Genomic DNA, 27,233 nt, shown 5'->3' on the forward strand with positions numbered 1-27,233 from the left:
ATAAGTAAATATTCAAAGATGCATAACTATTTTGCAGAGTTCCAAGATACGGAGAGGACCATTCCAGCACAGTCATTACACATGCTGTCATTACACACTCATTACTTTACCTTATCAATTTTTTATTTTCTGCAGTGTTTTCCCAAATGTCTCTAACAAATATTTATCAGTAACATTATATTTTCTAGAAGCAAGACTCTGCACTTGAAATACGCAGTTGCCGTAGCAACAAAACCTCTATGGTAATCAGGGTTCACAGGCATCACAGCACAGCCCATCTGAAACCTTGGGAATGAGATTTTATTACTTCAAAATTGGCATACATATATCACAAGTGCACTGGATCAGACGACAAAAAGCTGCACATTCTGACTGATGCGCTCCAGCTGGTCTGCAAGCGATGGTAGCTGGGCATCCTCGTTGTTCACACCAGCCTCTGTGCTTCCCTGCTCCGAGACCGACCTGAGCCACATTGAGGTAGGAACAAAAAAAAAAGGAAAAACTCACTACTGATATGCTCAGTTGACTGAAAAATAAGTAGAAACCACAGCAACATGAGCTTTTCTATGACCACTCTGCTTTTATAAATATGAAAATAATGACCCCAAATGTGAAATTACTGCATATTAATAACAGCACATGGCAACCAGCTAAGTTTATCAATTTGAGCCCAATGTTATATTCTGATTCCTTCAGTGCAATCAATTTCCAGAAGCAGCAGCAGCTTTTTATTAATCCAGCTTGCAGCCCTGGCAGTAGTTTCTGTTGGAGGTGAACTTGCAAAAACCCGGAACGTAGGCAGGCAGCAAAGCTCCAAGAACCGGTTCACTGTATCGGCAACTGGGTGAATATTCGACGCCCTAAATCAAAATTCTGCTTTTTAGGTTATTAGAATTTGACTCTCTCTCAACTGAAGCAATTTTAATTCAAATGGCCAGCAGCTGACTCATTTTACGTTTTACACGTAGTAGTTGAATAGGGAGTCGGCCCTGAGCTAAAGCTTCCTCTTAAAGGGAAACTCTGGCAATTTTTCGTTGTCAACAGATGTCAGTGAAACTGACAGGGTGTGTTCCTCTGCACACTTTCATCATGTCCTCAAAAAAAAAAAAAAATCAGGTTTGAGAGCTGCACAGATCTTTTACAAATTAATTTAATTGCCTCGAGCACCCTACCTTACCTCCTCGTCAGTTACAGGCCACATTGTGTATGACGTGAGGAGTGGTACACGCAGAGCATGCTGGGATCGTGCAGACGACAGTGGCACTAGCGTGGAGGAGTCAACGATCGTGAGCTAGTGCTTGGCGTGACAAATTGCGGTCCCGAGCAGTTGCAATCCCTGTGGACGGGCAAGTGATGGGGGGATGGCAAGTGGAGTTGCATTGTTGCTTGTACGAACCACTCAAACAGAACGCAACAATTAAAGCTTGCTATCACGAGTTTCCTTGCGACAATGCTCCTCACGAGCACTGGATTGGTGCTATCCATTTAAGCCTATCACAGTCGCCGAGTTCATGCATATACTGCTGGCGGACCTGAGCGACTGACCTGAAGCTAATTAAGCCATTAGGACAAAGCAAACTGCTTTCGTAGTTCAGTTTCGACCATGCAGATTTGAAATAAACCATTCCTTATTTCGTACAGTGCACACACAAGACACTAGAAGTGACGACGACACGATACCAACATCGATACGTTGCCATTCTCAAAGGCGGCCAGTCGCTCTCGCTGGCACTTTCCTAAATTAAACGTGACTACATACATGGATGTATTTTCATGTATTGCTATGCTGACTCATTATTGTGAACAACTGCCTCGTTCAGCTACCAATGGTGTCAATACTGGCATCGGCGTTTCTGTACGAAAACTGTGTTCTCTAGATTAATGATCATATGCACAAAGTTCTAATCTATGTCTACATTATGGAACACATCAACTGTGCGCATGAAGAGAATACAAAGAATGATAAGTAGGCAGCATAACAACACTCCTGTACTACGGTCTCCCACTTGCTATTTTCAAACCTGTGTGGTCGCTCATATCAGCGCGACTCAGACAGGGTGTCTACCAAGTTGACATATTCAAATTCCCTGAGTTTTCCAGGTTTTCCCTGAGTGCCTTTGTGAAATTTCCTGATTGACGCAGAACGCTGTCTTATGTCAAGACGGGCTGACACCATGTCACCTGATGCTGTCACTCTCTAGTAAGCATGTTAAAAAATTTTAAGAAAAAAAGCCTTAATCGAATCAGAATAGTAAGGAGTGGTGCTTATTTTATTCAAAATAGAAAAGTGAAGGAAGGGGTTAGTAAAATGCACAGCGAATAAAATGTATTGAAAAAAAAAAATGGTAAAGCCCATTGCAGATAGAGTCGAACATCTTCAAATATGTATAAAAAGAGATGCATAGGGAAGAAAATATTTTCGAAAATAGCTATTTCTATCAACTGATAGCAAGCTAGTTCGTATTACGCCTAAGCTTTGTCAGAAGTGAGATTCTCTCAGCAGCTGGAAAGTCAACCTCAGCTGTCCTGACATACTCTCAGAGCGCGCACAACACCTCAGTGTTGCGTTTTACTGCACTAAAGAGTTTATTTTGGTTTGGATGAGGGTCACCTGCATCTCAGCGTCAGCTAACACTTTGCTTTTTGAGGTCAAGCTCCTTCAGAGAAGTGGCGACAGTTCCTTTCCCGTTCATACCTCAGTGTGACGGTCCTTTCTTCTCCGTCTTCGTTCCACCACACGTTTGCCCCAGAGGCTATTTGAAGCATCCTCTTGGTCAGTTGTACAGTCAACGTCCGATTTTTCTGACCCTCTAGGGTCCACGAAAACATCCGAAAAAAAGAAAAATGAATGCATGTCTTTCACTGCCCCCAAAGGCTTAAATCGCCACAGGCACATCCAAAAAAAGCTTTGGAGACCTGCCAGTACACTTAGGCATATCGGTGTTCGTACTGTGACAGGATATGGCAGGTGCACACGTGTATAATTAGGGAATACGCGCTGTGTCCCATGACAATGCCCTTTCCCACACTTGTTAGGCTTCACCGCAATACTTTACATATGTTCACTGTGTAACAATGCCGTACTGAGACGAAGCTGCCTTTCGGGAACCGGTACTATGCAACGCGCCGTGCTTTCTAAGGTTCGAAGCCAATCGCGATGATTACAGGGACAGAGTCGGTGCCATTGCTGACAGCGGCGCACCCTTTCAATGAAAAACATGGCGCCGAATGGCAAGAACCTTAATCGCGAATGTCAAAGCAGCTAGGCCTCGCGTTGACGCGGTGGTGGCTACGGCTGCCAGCGGATCTTCGTGCGAGAGCGCCGGTTCGAGGTGGCGTAATCAAAACGGCGGTATTGGCTTTGATTGCCGTTTCAGACATTCAGTCATGGCAAAAAGTGCGGCAAATTTCATACGTCTGAAAGTTCATGCGTCCGAAATTTCATACGTTCTTATATGCATTAACTCTAAGGGCACGTGGTGGTGGCGCGAAGCCGTCCGCATTATCGGGCATGTCTCAAAAATCGGTAGTTGACTGTACACCGACAACTCCTCTAGCACATGACACGGCACCAAAGACAATTCGTTACGCTTCCTCTCTTTTACTCAACCCAACATTAGGGTGACTTTCATTCCCTTTCAATGAAATGACAGCTAATTTTCCCTGACAGAAGAACAAATTCGCTGAGAGTTCTCGGTTTTGCCGGTTGGTGGACAGCTCAGAGTGATGCAACGGTGGTTACCTGCACAAAATCTACATGTTTTGATATGTTTCGACATTAATTGATGTCACCGATTAATGGCTAGCATTATATCTCAAGCGAACGAGTGGTCACTGCAACTGCCGATGTCAACAAATGCACTGGTCAGTGCTTTGAACTGTCAGCAGCGTTCTTGCGGGGTACAAATGCACGTTCTGCAGGACTGTAAAATAAAAGTTACTCAATCAATCAATCAATCAATTCGAAGTGCTTTCCTGAGAAGGGGTAAAACACCTAAAGTAGCAAGCAGCACGTATAAAATCGGTGCTTAGGGCTACCCTTGGTCTTCATGCTGCAGCGCAACATGTTGTGCATGGGCGCTGGCACTCTCGGTAGCGGGTTGAATGCAAACAGCGATTCGTGGCTATTGAATTCTTCAGAATCATAGCTGTCACTGTTTGACAGATCCGAAGAGCTGGTGCGGCTGACATTGTCACCCGAAGGTCCGACGCGGTCACCAATCAGCTGGGTGTCTGCCCTTTGCCAGTTTTTTTCACCCTGCGGGTAAGATCGACATGCCTTGCACGTTTTCCCTGCTGGTGTACCTCTCGTGACGTCACACGAAGAGGTTCACTCGGCTGCTTGGTCAGGTTTTGGTTTCGTTGTTGTGCTTTCTTGCTTATTTAAAATTACAGTTAAACCTCAATATAAAGAACTTCAATATAATGAAATTCTCAATATAACGAAGTACTTAACTTTTCATAACCTATTGTCCATGGAACACCATGTATTTAGAACTTCAATATAACGAAGTGCATTTGTATGCGATTTCAATATAATGGAATCTCACTGCCGCTGCTAAGGGATGCCGAGACAATAAATGGAAACTTCCGTGGATGCAGATGGTCAAGCGAGTGAATTATAAGCAGCTGCTTGCAAACGCACCTCTCAAATCGTGCGCCGCACGACAAGAACACCTGCCGAAGTGGAGCCACATCGTGTTCTGTGTAAAGTCCAAGTGCGATAAGATCCTATCGTGCCCCACGTGCTGTCTGCTTGAGGTGTGAGTGAAAGTACTTTCACAGTACAGGCAATAAGCTTTCCATCTTAAACGTTAATGCAAGAAGCCTTGTCAGCAATTTCTCTAAATTTCTTTCCTTGGTCTCGTCTCACTCACCACATATTATCGGTGTCACTCAGACCTGGTTACATGATGGTGTGCATGATTCTGAAGTAACCCTACCTGGCTTCAAAGTGGTTCGGGGCTACAGAAAATTCGGGAGAGGAGGCGGTGTTGCTCTATTTCTTCAATCTCACTTTCGCTTTTCTGTACTCCCTGCCCCACCTGATACTGAGTATTTGTGGTGCAAAGTCCAACTTGAAAATATGCCTGATTATAGGGGTTGTTTGCTGTCCGCCTGGTTCTAATATGAGTATTTAAACAATCTAGGGGAATTTTTGCATAGTTTTAATATTCTATCCAACGTTATCTGCCTGGACGATTTTAATGCTCCTGATGTTGATCGGTCTTCAATAAAAGGGAGCGGACACGAAGTAGTTGTCGGGCGGGAGTTGGTCCACATTTCATTGTCCTGTGGCCTGCACCACATCATTCAGGATTTCACACGGCAAACTTCAGTCCTTGAACTGGTTTTTCTTACATCTCATTTTAATGCCGGTTACGAATGTGATGTTGTTGATGGAATATCTGACCACAATGCTGTGTTAATTTCAGTTCCACGCATCATCCCTAAATCCCGTTATATCTATTGCACATTTCCTGCCTTTAACTGCGCTAATGATTTGGCAATAACAGACGCCCTATGCGATTCTTCTGATGAGTTTGAACTAATAAGTACGTACCACTAGTGATACTGATATCCTGACCAGTTTCTTCGAAAATCTTGTCAGTAAGTGTATCAAACTTCTAATTCCTATAAAAGCAAAGAAAAAAAACACTGAAATTCCTTGGATGACTAGGGACCTTTTGCATTTATCACATCGTGTGGCCAGATTACATTGATTGAAACGCTCTGGCGACTCAACGAAACTCATGCAGTTCCATAGCGCTAAAAAGGAACTTTGTTCTAAAATGGTTGCTGCAAAAGAATTTTATTACACGGTAACCTTGCCGAAATTAATGAAGACTAATCCCCGTAAATTTTGGAAAGCTATCCTGCCACCTGGGTCACCCTCGGACACGTTAGTAATTAACAATGTTGCAGTTTCTGGTAAGCAGACAATTGCTTCTTCTTTTAACACCTACTTGCACTGTGTCTTTATGACTGATAACTCATTAACTTCTGTTTTTGATTCCGAACCATACCCTCTAATCAAGGATATATCACTGTCTCCTGAGGGTGTACTTAACCTAATCCTAAACTTAGACACCAAGAAGTCGAGTGGTCCTGACGGTATCCCAACTGTTTTTCTCGTTCTATACTCTCTTTGGTACAGCAGATACCTGAGAATTATCTTTACAAAATCTCTCTCAACTGCCACCCTTCCTCCCTCGTGGAAACTTGCTTCAATTCTCCCCTTAAGTGAGGTAATGTTCAATTCTTAACTATAGGCCCATCTCCTTAACAGCACATTGATGTAAGCTACTGGAGCATATTATCTTTAAACATATTATGGAATTTCTTGAAATTAACAAGATTTTATGCACTTTCCAGCATGGTTTTAGACATGGCCTCGGCACTATAACACAACTGACAGAATTCGTTCACAACATCAGCAGCTCTTTAGACATAGGTGACCAGATTGATGCTATTTTTACAGACTTTGCAAAGGCCTTCGACACAGTCTCACACCCTAAACTTACGCACGAGATGCTCGCTATAATAAAAAATGCATCTCTGGTTGGCTGGATATTGGACTTTCTTTCCCAGTGCTCACAATATGTACGTTTCAACTCTACTAGCTCACCTTTGATGCCTGTTTCATCAGGGGTTCCCCAAGGCTCTGTACTGGGCCCTCTTTTGTTCCTGCTTTATAATATTAATGATCTCCCTCCACACACCTCAGTTAAAATGCACCTTTTTGCAGACGATTGCATTTTATATCATACAATTAAATCTCCTACTGATCATGTTGTCCTTAACAATTCTTTCGCTGACTTCTGTAACTGGTGCAAAGCATGGCAAACGAATATCAACTTTTCCAAAACCGTCTCTATGTCCTTTACACGACACTCATGCCCTTTCTTCTTTGCCTATGCCTTTAATAATGAGTTTAATTAGAGTGTACAAATTCAAATATTTAGGTATCCTACTAATGCACGATTTGTCATAGTTGAAACACATTGACGTAACCTGTAACAAGGTCCTTAAAAGACTAGGTTGCTTACATCGTACGCTGCGTCTCGCTCCTCAAGAAACTAAGCTTCTAACATATAAAACCCTCATCCGTCCCATCCTCAAATATGGCTGCGTTGTATGGAACCCATACAGACACTGCGATGTCAAAAAACTAGAATCAGTGCAAAAAAAGGCAGTATGTTTTATTTGTAGGAGATAGGACAAGCACTTTTCACCGTCTCTCTTCCCCTACTTGGTCTCACTCCTCTTTCAGAGCGTCGCAAACTTGAATGCCTAAAATTCCTTCACACGTTAATCAGTTCTCCTCGTCTCTCCTCTCTAGATAACTATTTGACTTTTTCCAAACCCTCTTCTACGACGAGTCACCACGCTCTAAATATCTCAACCTTTTTTGCTCGCACTGATTCCTTCAAATAAATACAGCTTTTTCCATCAACAAATGAAGTCGAATTCATTGGCGGGCAACATCTGTTCACTACCACTGAAAGAATTCATGCAAGCTTGTTTGTATGTTTGTTCTTCATCCCACTCCTGCAATAGCCTTATTGAGGCTGCACTATGTATAAATAATAATAAATAAATGAAGTGTGTGAGGGTGAGACAAGAATGATGGTGACTTCACGAGTGCCGCCTTGCTGCGTGAGCAAGGGGAAAGAGGGAGAGGGGTGAAGCGGGGGTAAGCTGGCGCATGTCTCGGCCATGGTTGTGCAAGGCTGTAAGTGAGGCTGAGTGCATACGCAGCTGCGCATCCTGCTTTAGAGGTAATCTGCCACGTGCGCAAAAAGTGGGCGTGCCGATACGGCGTGACACCATGTAAGCTATCTTACCACACATTTAGTATAGGAGGCTGCGTAATCTTGAGTTGTAGTGACCCGTTGGAGCGAGAGGCAGACGAAGCATTCGCTCCCCGCTGCCGCCGCTTTTCCTGATAGCACTGTCCCAGTGAGGGTGATGCTATTAGCCTCGGGGGTGGAGTGCACGTGAAAGCATGGCTGGCTTCGATTAATGTACTGCCGAGAAGATATTGACGTATGTGGCGTGAAACCGTATCATTCGTCGGCGACTTCCAAATTTACCAAAATGAAATGTTTTCTCATTCAAATTTGCTTTTTTTGATTGCCCAATAATTCAGAAAATTTTGCAGCCCCTTTCCATGTAAGAAAAATCGATGGGCAACCATACTTATTTGCATAAAAGGTCGAATTTCAATACGAGATTTCAATATTATGAAGCAAATTGCTGATTTTGCCTAGTTCATTATATCGAGGTTTAACTGTATTTTTGAATTTGTTGAACAATTCTATTATCAGACGCATGACAAGGGGGGTCTCGGGGACCTAAATATTTCATTACCTAGACATGGTGAAAAAAATCACCGGAGTTGCCCTTTAAGGGAAGTATTTTGTCTCTGCTGTGTATGCCACAGGACAGCTGACAAAGGAACTTTTACACATGATGCCTTGCAACTGTTGAAGGCGCCACTCATCTTGGGGTGGAAGTGCCCCAGTGTGGCAAAAGTCTCATGTGCAACCTCAATGTCTTTCTTCTGCACCATGTAAATGAGCAGCTCACTCGACACTTTTCATGTAGCGAATGCAGGTGCATCATTGCCTTTCCCTTCTGCTGACAATGGGGCCCATCCTCTTCGCTTAGTAGACAGTGAATTAATCTCTTGGATAACCATTCTCTTTGAAGTCCAACATTACCTTCAGAAACAAACATTTAAAGAAAAGGCAACCACATCAGAAAGATTAAAAAGGCAAGACTTCTGTGCCATGGAATGTGCTCATTTTCAGCTATGCAAGGCAAGAGGCAGCCAGGAATTTAGCGAAATTCTGACACGTGGACAACAATCTTTTCGCACTTAACAGCGACTTTTGGCAGGCCTGAAGAATGAGCGAACTCCAGCTGTTAGGCGGGTCTTTCGGAACAGTGCTGACCTTCGCTCCCCTGGCCTGGGTGCACCGACTGGCCTCAGCTCCTTGAAGTCAAGGCTCAGGTCAAGCCTGTCGGCAGGGGATCCAGGCAGTGCTCCGATGGGCGTGTCACTCCACTCCATTGGAGCTGCGAACAGAGGCAGCACTGCACTGTGAGGAGTAGTATTTATCCACATCCTTGCTACAAGAGGCACCACATGGTGGTGACATCATGCCTTCGCCAGTGCCTGGAACCACGAGGATCTCCTGCCAGTTCTCGAGCACTTGCCTATTTATTACAAACACTTCCAAGGCCCGAAGGCATTACAGGAAGGAGAAGGAACAAACGTTACACGATAGAATCAAATAATAAAAAGTTGGAAGGCAATTCAATGTCTAGTTGAAGTCGACGAAAGACAATGTCTTCTTGGACGAGCTGAGGGTGCAAAATGGGTGTATGGCCTGTGTAATTCATCGTGAGAGCTGCGCTGGAGCAACATTTGACCAACGTCAATGAAAGGTTGGATCGCCTTCCAACATATTTTTGTCACCAGCTTTGTCCTTAGCTGAACTACAGTACACTCCCTTTAAGACAAACTCGAAGGGACCATGAACATTTTTTCGTCTTATTGGAAGAATAATGAGCAACATGACCAGGTGCATCCAAATATCTTCAAAATGGTAAATGAATTAGACTTTATATGCGGGGAAAATGACACAAAAAGCATTTGTTTAGCTCAACTTAATAGAAAACGGTTTTCAAGTAGTCGCTTGGTTTCATCCAGTTTGTGATGGACGTTTGGCACTTCTGTGCAAATCGACGAGCAGCCACAAACGATGCCATCCCACCTAACGACCTTAAAAATCCTTCTGTGCCATCGTGCTGCTGGAAAAAGTTCACTAGGGAGTTAAAGCAGGCATCTGCCGCATCACAGGTCATCGGCGCAGGCTCCGAGCTAGCACAAGTACTAAGGAGCAAGCTGAGCGTGCGGCAAAGCAATGCAACCTAGATGAAAGTCTAGGTGACGTCAGGCGAAGTGGGGAAGGAGAAACGAAACGAAGCATTGCAGAGGAGGAAGGTAGGCGAAGGCACACTGGGTTGACCTACTCTGGCAGTTGCTACAGGTTTCGTTTGCGATATGGACGTACCGGGTTCGTCTCATGATAACATCGTCATCGTGCGCCGTACGCTGTTTGTGCGATAGTGAGCCAACGATGGCGGGTCAATCTCTCGTGCGCGAAGGGAGAAATGAGGGGATCGCACCGTCTTCCGTCGCATGCATGTCACTGGGAGGGTAGGAAGGGGGGGTGTTGCGCTTCGGCAGCACACGGTTGCGCGGGCTTTATCTTGAACGTGATCTGCTTTGGGGACACAGTCTAGGTGGGCCGAGGGCTTGTAGCTTTGTGTGCGCCGTGTTCTCGCCACTTAGTTTGTAGTGAAGCTATAGACAACGTGAAGGTCACTTTGCTTGCTACTTCTGCCATGGCTCCTCATGCCAATGTTTTGACAGCAAGCATCCGCGGTCATTGAGTGTGATGCATTCGTGTTTAGCTGTGTGCGCTGACGCTATACTTTAACGTAGTTAGTATGCTGATGTTTAAACAAGGGGGCGTTCTTCTCCGGCGGCTGCTGCGTATGGTGCGGCTGCACGAGCCCTGTCTTGAATAGGATCTGTGACGCGGACGGTCTAGGCATACCGAGGGCCAATAGTTTTGTATGCACTATAGCACCCATGCGCTTGTGAGTCACCCGTGTTCATGAAGTGAAACGTCACCGTCTCTTTTTGTTTCCTCCTCTTGTTTTCGCCTGTGTCTGCAGGTGATGTGTGCCACAAGCCTCCAGTAGGGTGCCTTGATGCGCGCGCCCCTGGGTGCAGCGCACTGAGGCACCCTAGCCTCCGGGATCGGTAGCAGTGGCGGTCATTCCGAACATTCGTCTTAACGGAAGAGCATGTTTGAGGCGATTTGTTTCAAGCGGACTTTTTTTTTTTTCATAGAGTCTATAGAAAACCAAACAAACGGTCCCATGTTGTTTGTTATACAGTGAAACCTTGTTAAACTGTAGTTGGCCGGAGCTCGGAAAAAGTATGTACTAAACGGTAGTACTGCTTAACTGAAATAGCACGAGATCGCCCACTTACCTGTCAAAAACGAAACTAAGAGAGTGCGATGAAAGAGCAAAAACGTGCACTATTTATTCACTTCGCGTGACAAAAGTGCCATTTTGTTTGATGCCATGGCGGCCTAGTAGCGACGACAGCAGCCTCAAACTTACTGAAGCTGCGAGCGAGCTTTTCAGCCAGCCCCCTCTTCTCGGCAAACACTCGCATGGCAGATTCTTCGTTGATGTCGCAAATTCTCCGTGCACGGGTGCGGTGGTGCTGCAGAAGTCGCTGGTCGCCTTTTTCATTGCAGGTTGCTGTTCTCGTTGCGACGAGTGCATTCACAAGGCTGACGCTGACGTAACGCACATCTTCTGCCACTGTCAGACTTGAATTGCCCATGCCGTCGTTTTCCCTGTCATCCTTATCACTGTTGTTAGGCGACACTTTGGCAACAACAGAGGCAACGATGGTGAAAAGTTGAACCTCGTAGCCGACATCTCTTCGTGGTCGCAGCAGCGCTGCCGAGCAACTTCTTCGCATTCCAAATGCCACACACCGTAGTCAACGGTAGATCTCTGTTGAGTGCCAGCACCAACTTCCTCGTGCCACGTTCGACAGCACGAACAATGTCCAATTTTTCTTCTATGCTGAGCACCAGGTGCTTTTTATCCGAGCTTCGGCATGACGTGAGTCCTAGCTTGCATGACGCCGTGACGCTCCATGGCACGGTGCCGAAATTATGTCAATGTTGATGTTGCTTCAGGCCCAAATTCACAGGGCGCTTGGAGGCTGTTGTTCTGATCTCTGAGGCTTCTTGTTCTGCCGGGCTGCCTGATGGGGACGATGCACTGCCGTGATTGCGCGATGAAAAGTGGAAACACTACGTGTTGACTAATACGTACGTATTAAGTTGGTACGGTTTGTCCGGATACAAAACACATTATGTTCAACGACTGCTGAGTTGGGGATTTGACTTTACTACTTCTAAAATGAAACTACTGCTTCAGCAGCTATGGTTTAATGAGGTTTTACTGTATGTGAGAATTCAGCTTAACCGAGTTTGTCTTAACAAGAATTCACTGTAGTTCGGGATCAGCCCATGAAAGGGGCTAGAAACAGGCGTCAGATATAGAGATACCCAATAAGGAAAAGTGGCAGTAACTTGCCAAGGAAGACATTGTCTTCGATAATAAAAAATGACAGTGTACAGTAGGCATTGTGTCCAGCAAACATGTAATAAATAAAATTGGCAGCAAGGTGAAAGTTCTGAGAGGAAGCACACGTCACACAGACACAGCCCTTTCTGTCATTTGATATCTTGGATGTACCTAAAGATTGAGGTAAATTTAGATGCTTCAAGAACAGACGAAAAGAAAAAGGGGGAAGGCTTACTTCGAGGCAGCTTCCAGGCTAGCTCCTCAAAGCCATCTTCAGACCCTGTAGATGAGATATGACAAACAACACAACTAAATTAGTGAAATGGCCAACTAAACCTTGCAAGCAATGACAAGTACAAGGAGACACTATAAAGAACTCGGGTTACACATGGCTCTTTTCGCATAAGTGAGGCCCATTTCAATGGTAGCTCTCATGTTGTGGGTCCTATTGATGCCTGTAGCATTGCAGTTGCATGAATATAACGAAACCTTCTTTTCTTTATTTTCCAAGAAATTTCCAGCTGGAAAAGATATTATGGATCATACAGAGAAATTGTGATAGTTTAAAGTGCTCTGCTGGTCCTGCCAAAGTCCTATGTATTTGAATTAAGAAAAACTCCAGGGAATTCTAACTTCCTGGGAAGTTAGAATGGGAAGAGATTCCTGGGAAAGGACGAAGGCCTTTCCCAGGAATCTCCAATTACCCCTGTCTTGCGCTAGCCGATTCCAACGTGCGCAAGAAAATTTCCTAATTTCACCACACCTCCTAGTTTTCTGTCATCCTTAACTGTGCTTCCCTTCCCTTGGTACCTATTCTGTAACTCTAATGATTCTTAGTCTATCTGCCCTATGCATAACATGACCTGCCCAGTTCCATTTCTTTTCTCTCAACGTCAACTAGAATACTGGCTATATTCGTTTGCTCGCTGATCCAGCACGCTCTCTTCCTCTCTTAACGTTAGGCCAAACATTTTTCGTTCCATCACTCTTTGCGCGGTCCTTAACTTGTTCTTGGGCTTCACTGTTGACCTCCAAGTTTATGCCCCGTTTTTCAGCACTACTGGTTAATACATATTTTTCCTGTGTCCCCACCAATTATGCATTAACGAGGTCTTACTGTTGTAGTACTTATCAGACACTGACAGTACCAGATAATGTTGAGCGCATTCTGTGCTGTCAAATGGGCGACTACGAGAGCTCTCAAGGTGGAGTGAGAAAATGTCATCTGTAGCTGACAACATTTGGTGGTTGTAGGCGCATATACCAAAATTAACTGAAAAACACTCAGTGGGTAAGGCCAAGGAATTGCTGCAGAGCTTCCGTCAACACTCTCCTTGCGAGCGATGAGATCTCCTCCTGGTTTAATGCTGTCTTGCATGGAATAAACAATAGGCACCCCATGAACTAATGGCTGCTTCTATTCGCCAATGTTACTGTCAGAATGTTTATTTCTTTTATAATTTGTTAGCTGTGATAAGACTGAGGTAGAAAGTACAGTCAAATACTACCGCAACAAGATTGACAGGGCTCGTTAGCACTTTTATTGCGCAATTCCGTTGATGTGAAATTTACAAACAACCATGGATCATGTTGTTTGAGGGAACAGAAAGAAGTTTTAATACCAAAAGCTTCACTTGCTGAGAAGCGGTGATGTGATGCAGAATTTGCCTTCCAATAAGCAAGTCATTGCAACAGTGTCGACATACGCTTTGACAAAACTACAGATTGTCTAAAGTTGCTGTTTGGGCTTGTTGTTGTGCCACTGGTACCGGTCAGGGTTCTCCCCAGAAATTTTTGAGGGGTGGACACCTTTTGACCAGGAGGGCAGGTTACGCACACTATAATAAGCTTTTTTATTTTTTTCTTTGTTTTTTCGATTCGACTATTGCTATTTTGAATGGTACATTCATCAATTTTCTGTTTTGGACGCATCACCAAAATAAAAGTGAGCCACTCATGCAGCCTATCGCAACTGCCAAACGTCACTGATATTATTTTTATTTATTTTATTTATCAATACTGCAATCCCCATTGGGGATTTTAGCAGGGTGGGAAACAATACATATGTAAGAATACTATAGTATAGGCAACGAAAACAATACAAGTCAGGTTAACGGAGCTTAAACATAGCAGTGGCACAGCAAGAAAACAAATTGTTACTCAATACTTGAAACAAACGCCGAAAGGGATGATTTTAAAACTTGGTCATTGGTTAGATGATTCCATTCAACGATTGTTCGAGGAAAGAAGGAATACTTAAAACAATTATTACGTGTACTAAATGGGGTTATTGTTCGGCTATGTCGCTGTCTAGTAGCATAACCAGATGAAAAAGTAATTATTCCCGTGAGATCTGTCTTATAATGACCGTTAATAAGTTGAAAAAGAAATTTTAGTCGTGATACACGATTTCTTTGCATTAATGGTGGCAGGTTTGCTTTTGTTAAGAGGTATGTCACTGAAGTGCGTCCGAAGTTGTTATAAATGAAACGAGCTGCTTTTCTTTGCACCATTTCTATCTTGTTAGTAATGCACAGCTCACTGATGCCAAAATGAGTGCAAAACCAGCGATTCAAATCTGCGTCGGCCATTAGAGCACTTTCTGTACACAGTGGGAGCAGTAACATATCTTGAAACCACTTCTACCGCTTTTTGCTTGCCTCTTTTGCTTTTAGTTTTTCAAGTCGAAATATGGCGTTGCAATTATTGGAAGCTCCAATTTCCCCTCTTCTTGATGGTATCAAGATGGCGGCTGCAGAATGCCATGTGGTTTTCGGTGTGATAGAACCTCCAGAATATTCTTTTGTTGGCAGCAGACTAGAAAAAGAAAGCATGCTTCTCTCAATGTCTAATGAGATTTCTTTCTAATATTGCCCATGTGATAAAATCACCCAAAAATCGTGAAAAGAAGAAAAAAAAAAAATCGGCAGAGACACTTACGTGTGGGAATGTGAAAGCATTAGAGTACCTTTGGCGAAATGTTTTTTTGCTGCGCGTTTCTTGTCTGCACAAGTTCTCGCTTGCATCCTAACTTGCGGCTCAGTAAGGCCAAATCAAACGCCTCAATGCACTCGCTTGCCCGCGAAGAGTTCATAACCTGAAGCGCCGCTCAGCGACGTTAAGGTGGAAATTAATGCGTTTTATTTTATACACTCATTCTATGCACTCAGGATGTGGTGCCACCTCCTCCCCATTGGCGGTGCCAGCCCGTGCCCAATGACGCACACCCAAGGCCACTCCTTTCAATGCAACATGCGCAGTGACGCACACACTAGGCACACCTTTACGGTGAATTCCAATGGAAGATTCAGAGCACTTCTGGTAGTAGTTTTTCTGTTCCTTGCGGAGCCAGTCTATTCCATTGGCAGATTGAAAGTGCCTGCTGTATCTTTCATTGGCAGAATGGGAGCAGATCCACCGCTAGATCCACTACACGGAGCAGCACTCTCTACTCTGCAAACATTGGCGGAGTCGAACGACGTCGGTCCACCCACAGCCAACGACGAGTACCGTCAACGTACCGCTATGGCGCACGTGCCCATGAATGCGAATCGCGGTGTCTCGGAAGCAATGAGCGGTGCTGCACATCGTCAACTTGCGCTTTTACTGCTTGCGGAGAGCGATGACTCGTCTAGCTCACGTTAGGAATCGACCAGCGGGGACTCAAGCAACGAAGAAGCTTCGGAAGCTAGTGTATTCAAGCAAGCTTTTGAAATCATGTTACGGCTGCCGGGCAAGAGACAGAAAGTTGCACATCTCATAGATGATGTCATTCGCCAGTGTTCGGTTGAAGAGGTAAGAACGGCTCCTTTTCAGAAGTTCGCATTTTAAAAGCCGTTACTTCTGTTGATGAAATGCAGTTCCGAAGGTACTTCAGGCTGTCTCAATGTGTTGCCACTGAACTGATCGCGGGCTTTGCTGCGTCTCTCCGATCTTTCCGACACACAATCACGGCGGACAAAAGAAGCAGACTTACATGCACTGACTTTCACTAGAGCATAGAGGCTAAAAAGAAACACCAAACTTTTAAACACCATGCGTGCGTGAGTTCAAGCCGAAAAGGCCAAAAATGACAAAGGTGCTTTCAACAGGGCGCTTTCAGAAGCGGATGTGCGCTAGCGCCCCCTGCCAATTGCTCTGGCGGGAATGCCTGTGTTTCAATCGCAGAATTCATCCTCTCGCCCTCCGCCGTAGCAGAGTGCTCCGGTGCAGAGTTCGTCAGCCACTCCAAATCTGCCATTAGAATTCATTAGTCAACCAGAACCATGGAGCCGCTGTGGCGTGGGGGAATAACCGTGCTTGTCTTGCACCCCAGAGGCTCGAGTTCGATTCCCACCCAGACCGAAATTTACCCAATTTTCTTTTCAAAGTCATTGATTTATTTTGTTTACAGGAACCTCCCTGAGAAATTTGATGTCAATCTGAGCATTTCTGACGTATTTGTACTCTTTGCGCCGTTGGCCAGTTTTGGTACCATCGCTTGGTGGCGCCGCCGACACCGCCAGACTCTCACATAATGGGGCATATAATGCTTTCGCATTAAAAATGGAAGCTGGCAAAATAGACTACTCTCGTCACCTAGTGGTGACGAGAGTAGTCCACCTCAAAGTGGTGGGCGGAAAATTGCAGCAGCGGGCAGCATTTCCTCCACCGCCCACTGGGGGGAAAACCCTGGCACAGATAATGTGCTGCATTAACAACAGGAACGTCAGATTGAAACAAATATTACACAAACACAGCACTAACTCGTAACACATCTTATTGGGGAAATTTGTGATCATATTTATACAGGCAAGGAAGGCAAGTACTACACATGTCTCAAGATAGACTACTCTACACATGTGGTGCATCTGAGGAATGCAAATTGTTTATCTGATAGCATGACAGATACTACACTGATGCACTTGTTCTCACAGTTAGCAATATTGCCAGCTTCTATGATCAATTGCACCACTTCACTTGTTTTTTGCAATTTTTGTAAAACAGGCTGCATGTCAAGGGTTTGCAGTAAACAATGCCTTCAACACATTCAACAAACTTAGTGTGGTGGTTCCTATTCCAAGATTTCTTAATACTGCCCATAGGCTTTATCATTCTGAAGAACTTTATATCGGGTGCAGAAAACAACAATGGTACGTCTGCATATAGTCACCTTCTTTGCAAAACCTTATGAATACATATAAGCAATTGTTACCATTTTCTTCTTTTCTTTGTTTGGTGGATACACACTCGCATTCCCAGCCTGTAATTTCTTAAGCAGCTTTTTAGCTACAGAGATAAACAAATGTTCGGCGTATTCAACCCCCAAGAGACTAACACACTGTCGGCTGGAGCTAGTTCCATCAGGTACGGACAAGACTTCTCCAAAGCATTTCTAAAATGAAGGATTATATCCCTCTCTTATTTAGTTTAGAATGTGTGTGGTGAAATGGAAGATTAGGTTTGTTTCAAAGGTCCTCACTACAAAAGGCGATACCAGTATGAGAGCATACATACTCTGTGGTGACATCTTCACCATTTGATGAAGCAAAATTGTAGTAAACACTCCGATGATATCATCATTGTTCATTTCTTGGCAAACAATAACACGAGAGTCTGCCTCGACAATTATGGAGGTGCAAGCACAGCGTTTACATGTAGACAAGTTCTGCAGCTTTGTTAATTAAGCGAAACTATCTCGGGCACGGCAGAAATGCATGATATGCAGTTGCTGCTAGCTTAGCATGTAAAACAACAGATCTTTTGAATGAGCTTTTGTAATAAAGGCAGTGGATCGTTTGCTCTGACGACGAACTATAAAGAACCACTGACAGCAAAATTTCAGTTTTTTGCCTTTTATGCTTGGCTGTAGTACATTGTACAAGTGAGGCAAGCAGACGGCCAGCCCGACAGGAAGCCGCGTCTACCCCTTGGTGTTACATGCAGGTGCCTCATGTGTGGCATTGACAATACTCACAGAGCTGGTAAAAAATTCAGAGAGAGCCCGAGGAGCCCCCTACACGTGTCATGTATTGATGTCATGAGGTGCTGCAGTTTGAGATCAGCTACTCGTGTTGACTTTTAAAACCAGGTTTAGTTATGTTCAAAGCAACATTTTCCCTTATTATTTGGTCAGAGATGCAGGACATGCGAAGAACACAAACATCTCGAGTTTGCAATTGGGTGTCAGTTGTCCTTAAAACGGCTGTTACATTTGATGATCACATTCCATTTGATGATTATTAGCACATACATAATGCTACACAGGCCTCTCAAAATTCCTGCGAGTGCTGCAAGTGCTCACTGTAAGATAGCAGTGTTGTGCTGCTGAGCTCAGAACATCACCGGCGAACAGACGCGCTCGGCCAACCGAAAAGCGCCGCAGCCGCCGAGGCAACGGCGAGTGAAGAAACACAAAGGTCGAAACGGGGCTCTCTCGCTTATTGCTCTATTTCACGCCACACTTAGGTACCTTGTTCGCTCGTAAACGTGACGTCGCCGCACGATGTAACCAGGCAAGGCTTATCTAGCTCGCTTAGCGCCCCCCGGTCGAGAAGGCACGCACTCAACGACACAACAAGCAGCAGACAGGACAGGCTCACCCTGGAAGTCCTCCACGGTGAATGGCACGTAGCTCCCCTCGTCACCAGCCTCGTCGTCGTCGAGCCCTCCTTCGGTGGCATCGTTCTCCTCCGTCCTGTCGCTGCCGTCCCACCTGCGGCCCACCATCAGGCCCCCCTGGATGGCTGCCAGTGCCGTCAGGTGGCCTAGCTCTGCTTCGCTCAGAAGTGGCCACATGTGTCGGGACAGCCTGCAATTGGGGCAGCATTTGAGCACCACTGTCTCAAGGTTCTGAAGATACAGCAACGAGACACGTGTTCCACTCACTAAGGTGCAGTCGTCCTCGTATTTCGCGACCACAGCAGGACAAATGCCTAATTAATTGCCCTAATTACCAGTCTTGCATCTCAACAGACTCCATCCTATTCTGCCTAATCTCGTCATACCGTCCAATACTCTGCCACTGCAAGGTGCATTTCCCTTTTGTCAGTAGTAATTATTTTGTAGGGTTAAACTTTAACCCTACAAAACCTGAACCTGAACAATCAGAACAAAATAACAAATTACTCAATTTCTTTAATAAAAATCAAAATTGACAATTTTCATAGGTTACAGAAAAAAAAACCGTGTTATTTGACCACATTATTTGATTTGACATTCGCTTTTGATACCACAAGAGCACACTATGCCTGAGTGGATGCAAGTTAAACGAATAAGCATCGTTCAGATACAATCACACGTACACTTGCTGTGAGGCTATTCATTGTCCACTTCTCCTGCTCAATTAAAAGTGTAGTGGACATAGTGGACATGGGTGGCTTTTGTTCTGTGACATAGTCGGGTGCTGTATTTCAGTTATAAATCTGTCTGTTACCTTCTTTTTTTTGTTGTTGTTGTTGTTGCATGAGCGAAGCGGCAACATCAGTGCTGACACCCATGATTTTCTCACATAATGTTGGCCAATTAATGAGGATTCGGAAAGTATTTGCAATTAAATAATTAATCAGAAGGTTAAATGATCAATTGCACACCCAACCCTAATAAGATTGGAGTGTAACATCTCTAAGTCACACTGGGGCTATTGAGCGATGCCACAGTGCAGGGGTCCATACCAATTTCGAGAACCTTGTATTCTTTAATGTACCTAAATTAAGTACATGAGCAGTTTAATGTGACGGCATTCTTTGCCTACCCCTACCGATTTAGCCCGGCTGGCCTCAAAACTAAACCTGCGTAAATAAAAGAAAGAAAATTTTGTCCCCTGCGAGAAAGTGAATCAGGGCCTGCAGTGTGGTAAGCGAGTATCTACCCTTGTTACACCAACGGACAAGGGGTGTGGAACTGCACGTCATCGTCACCAGCAGATCTTTATGTCCACAGCAGGACGAAGGTCTGTTCCAGCAATCTCCCAACACCCCTGTCTTGTGCTAGCGGATTCCAACTTGTGCTTCCAAATTTCATGATGTCATCACCCCTACTCATTTCCTGCCATCGTCCACTGCACTTCCCTTCCCTTGGCACCCATTCTGTTACTGGTAATGGTCCACCGGAATTGCACATATCCAACAGGCACCGTGCGGTGATAGTTGCCTTCAGTACAATAGGTGAACTGAACAACGATGTCATGGAGGTCGAAGTGTGTTGTGTGACTGCTCTTGCATTTGTGTTCCGCTGCAACTTTTTGCATCTAGCTCCCAGTGGAATGCGGTGGCTGAGAATTGAGCCTGAAACCTCGTGCTCAGCATGTTTTAGCAGCCATTTTGTTACTGCTTGCTTATCTACACATTACACGACCTTCCTGCTCTTTTCTCTTAATCTCAACTGCAACATTATCGATGCTTGCACTTTAATCCACACTGCCCTGTCTCTAGAGGTTATGCCTGTCTGCTCCAAAGCTGCCGTGCAGCTTTGGTCTTTAAATCTGTGGCCCTTTGTTTAGGCCTGACTGGAGAGAGACGCATTTGCGCCTGGCCAGGCATGGCCAACGCCTCTGTTGCTGGTCGGTTCTCTCCCTCTCTCAAGACCTTCAAGATAAAAATGCGGATGCGGCGCTGCATGTTTTCTTTTTTCTTTTCTCATTTTATATCTTGGAGGCTATGCTCTTTCTTTATGAGGTGTTCTGTCAAGAAGATGCACCAAGAAATGTGTAAGACGTGGTGGTCACGACGTTTATCGGTGCTTGCAGTACTGAAAAGCATAGCTTTTGAGATTTGTGGAAAGCCTAGCTGGAATACGCGTCTGGACGCCACATGTACGTATAGTGGAACTCGGCAGCATGCAGCAGGTGCAGCTATGACAGTGCAACGGAGACCAGCGTCGCAGCAGGTTGCGGTGCGTGTCGCGAGTGCATTTTAGAGCGCAAGGACCTCGTTACTGCGGCGAGCATCGGCGGCGTAACGTTTCGGGCGACGATCGCTTGCGGCCAGTCACACTACGCCGCTTGCGTTGCACCAGCCAAAATGCCGTCCCCTCTATGCTCCAATGCGCACGCTGTTGGCATGCTCTCTTCGCAGCATGACCAGAACGACCCCAACCTGCGCGCTGCTTTGAATGGCTGTCTGCGACCGTCGGCGAAGAGGCGTGGGCCCCCTTTTTTCTTCGTGCAATGTGTTGCGGGTTGGCACAGTCAGTGTAAAGAACATTCAGATGGAGCAAGAGCCATCTCGACGTCGGGCACGTTGGTCCATGTCCGGTTACAGTGGCTGCGCCAGCGCATCGAACTATAGAAGTTCTCGTGAACGTGACATAGCACGTCGTAGTGTGGCGCTTTGTCGAATAGAGCAATTTTTTTCTCTTGCATTAGTTCGAATATTGTATAATTCGAGTTTCATAGCATTCCCACTGAATTTGAATTAACCAGCTTTTACTGTATGTTAAAGATAGATTGATATTGAAATGCTGCCCTAAACTGAAGGCCATGTATACCTAAAAGGTGATCCAAGCTGCATTCAGTGTGCTACTAAACATGGCACTTGCTCCCTCTGTAAATCTCCAAATGCATTTAAGGGCTCCCCACACGATGGTGCTGCTTTCATTCTGCAGCCATAGGCACTCACAGTGTGATAGCTTTGGTCGAGTACTCCATCGGATTGTCCATGGCAGCCTTGAGAAGTCGTGTCACATTGAGCTTTGAAGGAGTTGATGAGCTTCCACTGCTCTGGTCACTACACTCACCGGTTCCTGGATGAAAACAGAAAGACATTGTGGGTAGGGGTCACCACAGCTATTGTGTGCAATCCACAGTCAGTGGTGCTCAAGATCCCAGCTGCAAAACACGCCTAAATTTTTCGTATGGAAGACAAGCCTCCGCTTGTCAATAGAATCCTTGACTGTCGATGCGGTTGACAAAGAGCACCAAAGGAAAACATTAGGCCATGCTAATGAAATGGATCACTGCCAAATGCATGCAAATTGAAACTTTTTACCCAGGACAGCGCTTTCACAAGCGAGAAAGTGATAATAATAATAATATTTGGGGTTTTACGTGCCAAAACCACAGCGAGAAAGTGACAGGGTAAATGCAATACAGGGCTGGTGCTGCCACTTATAGATATGGCACCAGCTCCCATGATGTAGCCTGTTTCATTAGTAAGTGATAAGATGCAGTAGACCAAATAACAATAACAGCAAAGAAGTTGATCACATGGCATTTAAACGTGAAAGAAAATACAGTTTGGCCAGTTTTACAGGACCTTACAAAAACCTTATTTACAGCTCAACCATTATTTATAGGCAAACACTTACAACCAAGTTCCATTAATTTGACCCTGAAGGGACCAACCAAATTGATCAAATTATCTGGCAGGCCAAATTAAACAAGACACAGAAAAAACAACAATGCCAAAACACACCACTGATTATATTTCCTCGATTCTAACACGACCCCGAATCAAACACATGGCCACTTTCTATGTGTCTAAATTAGAAATGTAATGTGCCTCCAGTCTTTTAGTAACAAAAATGGGCAAGAATCTAATATGTGGTGCACAATGATGGCAGATTTCCTAAAGTCAGCTTCACTGCACGACTCTTTAAAATCAGTTTCGCTGCAGTACAGCTGTGTTATCGGTAAAGCATACAAACACTGCAAAAGCGGTTTTGGTTTCGTATCTGATTCCAGTGTGTGGGCAATTTTCAGCCCAATTTTCTTGGAAACAAATAATGCTGCACATTAGAATCGGGTAAACATTGTAGCTACCATTGTGAAACATTGTGAGCTACCGTTATTGCTTGAAGATCTTCCTCAGGTAAGACAAAAATAGACGGTCTAGACGGGAGACAACATGCATTTAATGCGTTTACTGTCTACTAAGCTACGCCAAGACAGACACTGACTCTGGAGTGGTCACTAGTGGAGTCACCATAGGTGCATGCATGACTTATTTCATTGAATTTCAGAGCTGGCCACAAATGATACGGTTTCATGTTGTGTCGAAGATATCTTTACACAGTGGTATGAAGTGAAACCAGCCACTCTTTCGTGTCCACTTCCCCTTCGTGAATTATCGGGTGAAGGCAAATTTTAGGATTGAAAACAAAGGTTTGGGCCCACAGAGACACATGGCACTGGCCAGGACCTCTGGTCAAGATCAAGTTAACCCTTTGAAAGTTTTTGCCGTACATGTACGGCGGCGGTTTTCTGTCCCGCAAGGTCTTTGCCGTACGGGTACGGTTCCGACCCTCCGTTTGAAATTTCGCGCCATAATGACGATGCGTGCTCACCAGGAGGTGCTGCCACCTCTTAGCACTTCCAAGATGCGTTTGAAATTGGTGCTACCTTTTGGGGAGATAAACAAAACTGATTGCTAGCTTCAGTGCGTCGCTCAGACTGCGGCAACTCCCCTTTGGCAGTTTCGGTTTCGCCGCGTGATCGCAACGGAGGCGCGCAAAACATTTTTTTCTTTGTCAGCACTCTCTTGCAGGGCGGTGGAAGTTGATTTCTATATTGATTGATGCTGCTCTTAGCTTGCTTATCAGCGCCGTTTACGAGGTATTCTCGCTCTCAGTGGCAACGCGCTTTCGCGCTTTCGGTTCTGCTGCGTGATCGCAATGGAGGCGCACGAAACGTGGTTTTTCTCTTTGTCTCCACACTCTCGCAGGGGCGGCGGAAGTTGATTTCTATCTTGATTGGCACTGCTCTTAGCTTGTTTATCACCACCGCTCACGAGGTATTCTCGCTCTCCGCGGCAACGCGCTTACGCGAGAGGGTGCCTCAGACCTCTGCCCAAGGCAGCAGCACGCAGAGATGTCATGTGTGCACGAGCACAACTCCTCGCTCCAATAGAACAGACACGCATTTTAGGTGTCCAGACTGCGATAAGGCGCTGTACGTAGACCTGTGTTTCAAGGAGTACCACGCTCGGAAATACTACTAAACATATTGCAGTTCTGAGTGATGCCGACACCAAAATACTGTTCTTAATTATTTTTTACTATTTATTCCCGACTTTATACATTTTGTACATTCAAGATTCGCAATAAAGTAATTTGACCACCTGGGAAAGTTTTTTTCAAAATAATTCGACCCTCAAAGGGTTAACCAAAAAATGAAATGAACTGGAATGAAATTAATGGTATCTACTGTAATAGTTCAATGGATGAATGAATTGTTTGCATGCCCAATAACAAAGCCATGACAACAGGCCTCTTCATTTTGGCTGCACATTAAGCATCAATGTTGCACAAACACAGTGCAGCACTTGTACACCTCACAGGTTGTAGAAGTTGAGCAAGAGCAGTGACAAGCAAGTTGAGCCACAGTGACCAAATGATGTCGAGCCAATCGGCAAGTAGTTCTCAGCTTACAAAAGAAAAGCAGCATGGCCTGTGCAAAAACATTGTTATGTATTATTCCTGTAAGAAATTCATACTTTAATGGACCCAGCAACAACAAGCTACCAGCTACAACTGACAAAATTTTGTCTAGTTGGGGCATGCACAAAGTACCATGCTGTGGTGATGCGAGCATTGGCAGTGCGCTGGATGTGGCAGTTTTCTGTGCGTTTCCGGTAACGGTTTCTGGCCTGCATCGTACAGGCCACTCATGTTAACAGCCCCACACACCCGCTATGCTCCTTGGCCTGCCCTCATGTAGCGGAATACCCCACATGTTAAGAGTATCTAATGAAACAGCGTGGAGGGCGCCTGATCTTTACTGTCGGCCCCAGCTACACACAGAGCATGTGACATGCGGTTCTGTCGTCCATCGCCCAGATTGGCCTTGCGATAACCCTCCTGCTGTAAGGTTGGGATAGTAGCCCTTCTGCATTTTGGAGAAAAACAGGAAAGCAAAACAAATAAAAGATTGCCATAAAACACAGGTCGACTATTAAGCAGAGAACCTCATTGCTATTCAGTACTATGGAACGTCACTAATTCATTAGTTTCAGAGAGGAAAAGAGTACAGCAGAACCTCGTTGATGTGTTACTGTGACTTATGTTTTCCCGGCACCAATGTTTGCTATTGAGAACAAAAGAAATGACCAATTGGAGTTGCGCTCATTTTTCACCAGTTCATACGTTCCCGATAAACACGATTTTCCGGCGACAACGTCCAGTACATCGCCAAACTGCGATCGTAAGATATGTTTTCTGGCCGCTAGATCTCGTGTAAACAAGGAAATGTGCAAGGCATGCACGATCGATAGCAGTATATAGCTGCCCGCCGTGGCAGTTTCACCGCAATACTCGCCCGCCCGTCTCACCTGAAAATGTCAGTGTGCACTCAGTTTCTCATTTTGGTTCCAGCAAATCTTCTCCGAGGTCGTCGCACGCGTCCTTCCCCACTGTTACCACCAATCCTACTGCGATAAGCATCTTCACTTATCTGTTTTACAGTGCGTGGTGACGTCAGAAGCGTAGCACACGCTTTTAATAAGCAATAACCGAAACGTGCTGTCCTTCTCGGCTGCAGACTGCGATCGTATACGTTTTTTCCAGCCGCTAGAACCCATGTGAACAAGAAAAGGCACGAGGCGAGCGTGATCGAGAATAGTGTGTAGCCGCCCGTCTCACGTGAAAATGACGGCACGCACAGTTTCTTATTCCGGTAGCAGCAAATCTCCTCCCGGGTCATTGCACACCGCATTCACAGCTATTGCCACCAAGCCTACTTCGATAAGCATCTTCACCTGTCCGTTTTACAGCGCGTGGTGCATAGCGCCATTGGTAGCACAGTGCACGCTTTTAGTAGGTGATAATCCAATGCACTGCCGTTCCTTGCAGCAGGCAGCACAATGTGCTCATCACATTTTGCTTCGGTGGCATCCGGCGTCACCCACCAGCTCGTATCGTTTCGGTTTCCCGTCACCCTCTTAAGGGAAAACGTGGCAATGAAACCTTTTCTTTTATTTATGGGAATAAATTGGTGAAATTTGGCATGCAGCTGTGATTTGTTATGCTGATATGATAACTGAAATTAGTTTTGTGCTATCTATTATAGTTCTTGAGTTACGACAATTAACAGCCCCTAATGGTCATCCCCAAATTAATTCATTAATTACACATAAGTTTGCCCTGATTTTCACATCCGCATGTTCACAAAGGCTCATTCTGTGCAATAAAGCTATTCGTTTATTTTTTTAAATGCCAAAACGAGCATAAAAATATTTTTTCAGCTTTCCTTTGCATATTGTCTTACTAACAACTTTTGCAAAAAACCCATTATAATTTTTTTTATGAGGTGCAGTTAAAGATGGACAGCTTTATTGCACTCATCAATGTATCAAAAATAAAAGTGCGAAAGACAAAATGATTTTGTCTTCATTCATTGTAAAATGGTACTGGGATGACTGAAAGCAGCTGCACAAAAAATGAAACCTGAGAAAGCGGAGCTCAAAGTTACATTTGTTGTAAACATATAAATATTTATTTTGAGCACCTAAAACCCGCCTGAGATGTAGTCCTTTGCCTGTGGGGACACATTTGCTTTACATTTTGATGTAGTTTTTTGCATTCTTGCACCAGTTTCATGCACCTTAGTTGCTTTTTTGGTCATTGTGCATCCATCCGTCGTGCAGAGGCAGGTCCCGCAATAGGAAAACAACAAAATGCATCTCGAGCTGCGGCAGCACCGCCAGCTTGATGCGGCGCGCTGGCATCTCCTGCCACAACGATCCGCACGACATTTCACAATACGTAGACGTCAACGATAGTTGAGTCTGTCAAGTTTTTTTTTAGTTACTTTGGATTGTAAGTTTTCCTGGTTAGCACGTTTTTCCTTCCGGTTTTTTACAAAACGTATGAATGGGGTTCTAATCTACTTGATTCTAGTCAGCAAAAATTATATGAATAAAAGAAATATGTTCCAGATCTTCACACACAGTCAAACCTCAGTACAATGAACTTCAATACAACGAAATCCTTGATATAACGAAGTACTTAACTTTTCATAACTTCTTGTCTATAGAACACCATGTAATTAGAAACTAAATATAGCAAAGTGTTTGTATGAGATTTCAATATAAGGAAATTTCGCTTCCACAGCAAAGGAATGC

General features: G+C 44.7%; 1 protein-coding gene across 1 annotated transcript in view; it reads right to left on the minus strand.

Moving 5' to 3' along the window:
• Positions 1 to 279: 279 nt before the first annotated feature.
• LOC142584768 (uncharacterized) overlaps positions 280 to 27,233 on the minus strand; it is a 90,391-nt gene continuing 63,437 nt past the window's right edge. Inside the window, exons 9-13 of the mRNA XM_075695004.1 lie at positions 21,795 to 21,918; positions 18,780 to 18,988; positions 12,434 to 12,478; positions 8,961 to 9,084; positions 280 to 462 (exon numbers count right to left, since the gene is read on the minus strand). Of these exons, the coding sequence (XP_075551119.1) occupies positions 345 to 462; positions 8,961 to 9,084; positions 12,434 to 12,478; positions 18,780 to 18,988; positions 21,795 to 21,918 (620 nt within the window). The 3' untranslated portion in view covers positions 280 to 344. The remainder of the gene's footprint in view (positions 463 to 8,960; positions 9,085 to 12,433; positions 12,479 to 18,779; positions 18,989 to 21,794; positions 21,919 to 27,233) is intronic.

The sequence above is a fragment of the Dermacentor variabilis genome, chromosome 6, assembly GCF_050947875.1.
Source record: "Dermacentor variabilis isolate Ectoservices chromosome 6, ASM5094787v1, whole genome shotgun sequence".
NCBI lineage: Eukaryota > Metazoa > Arthropoda > Arachnida > Ixodida > Ixodidae > Dermacentor > Dermacentor variabilis.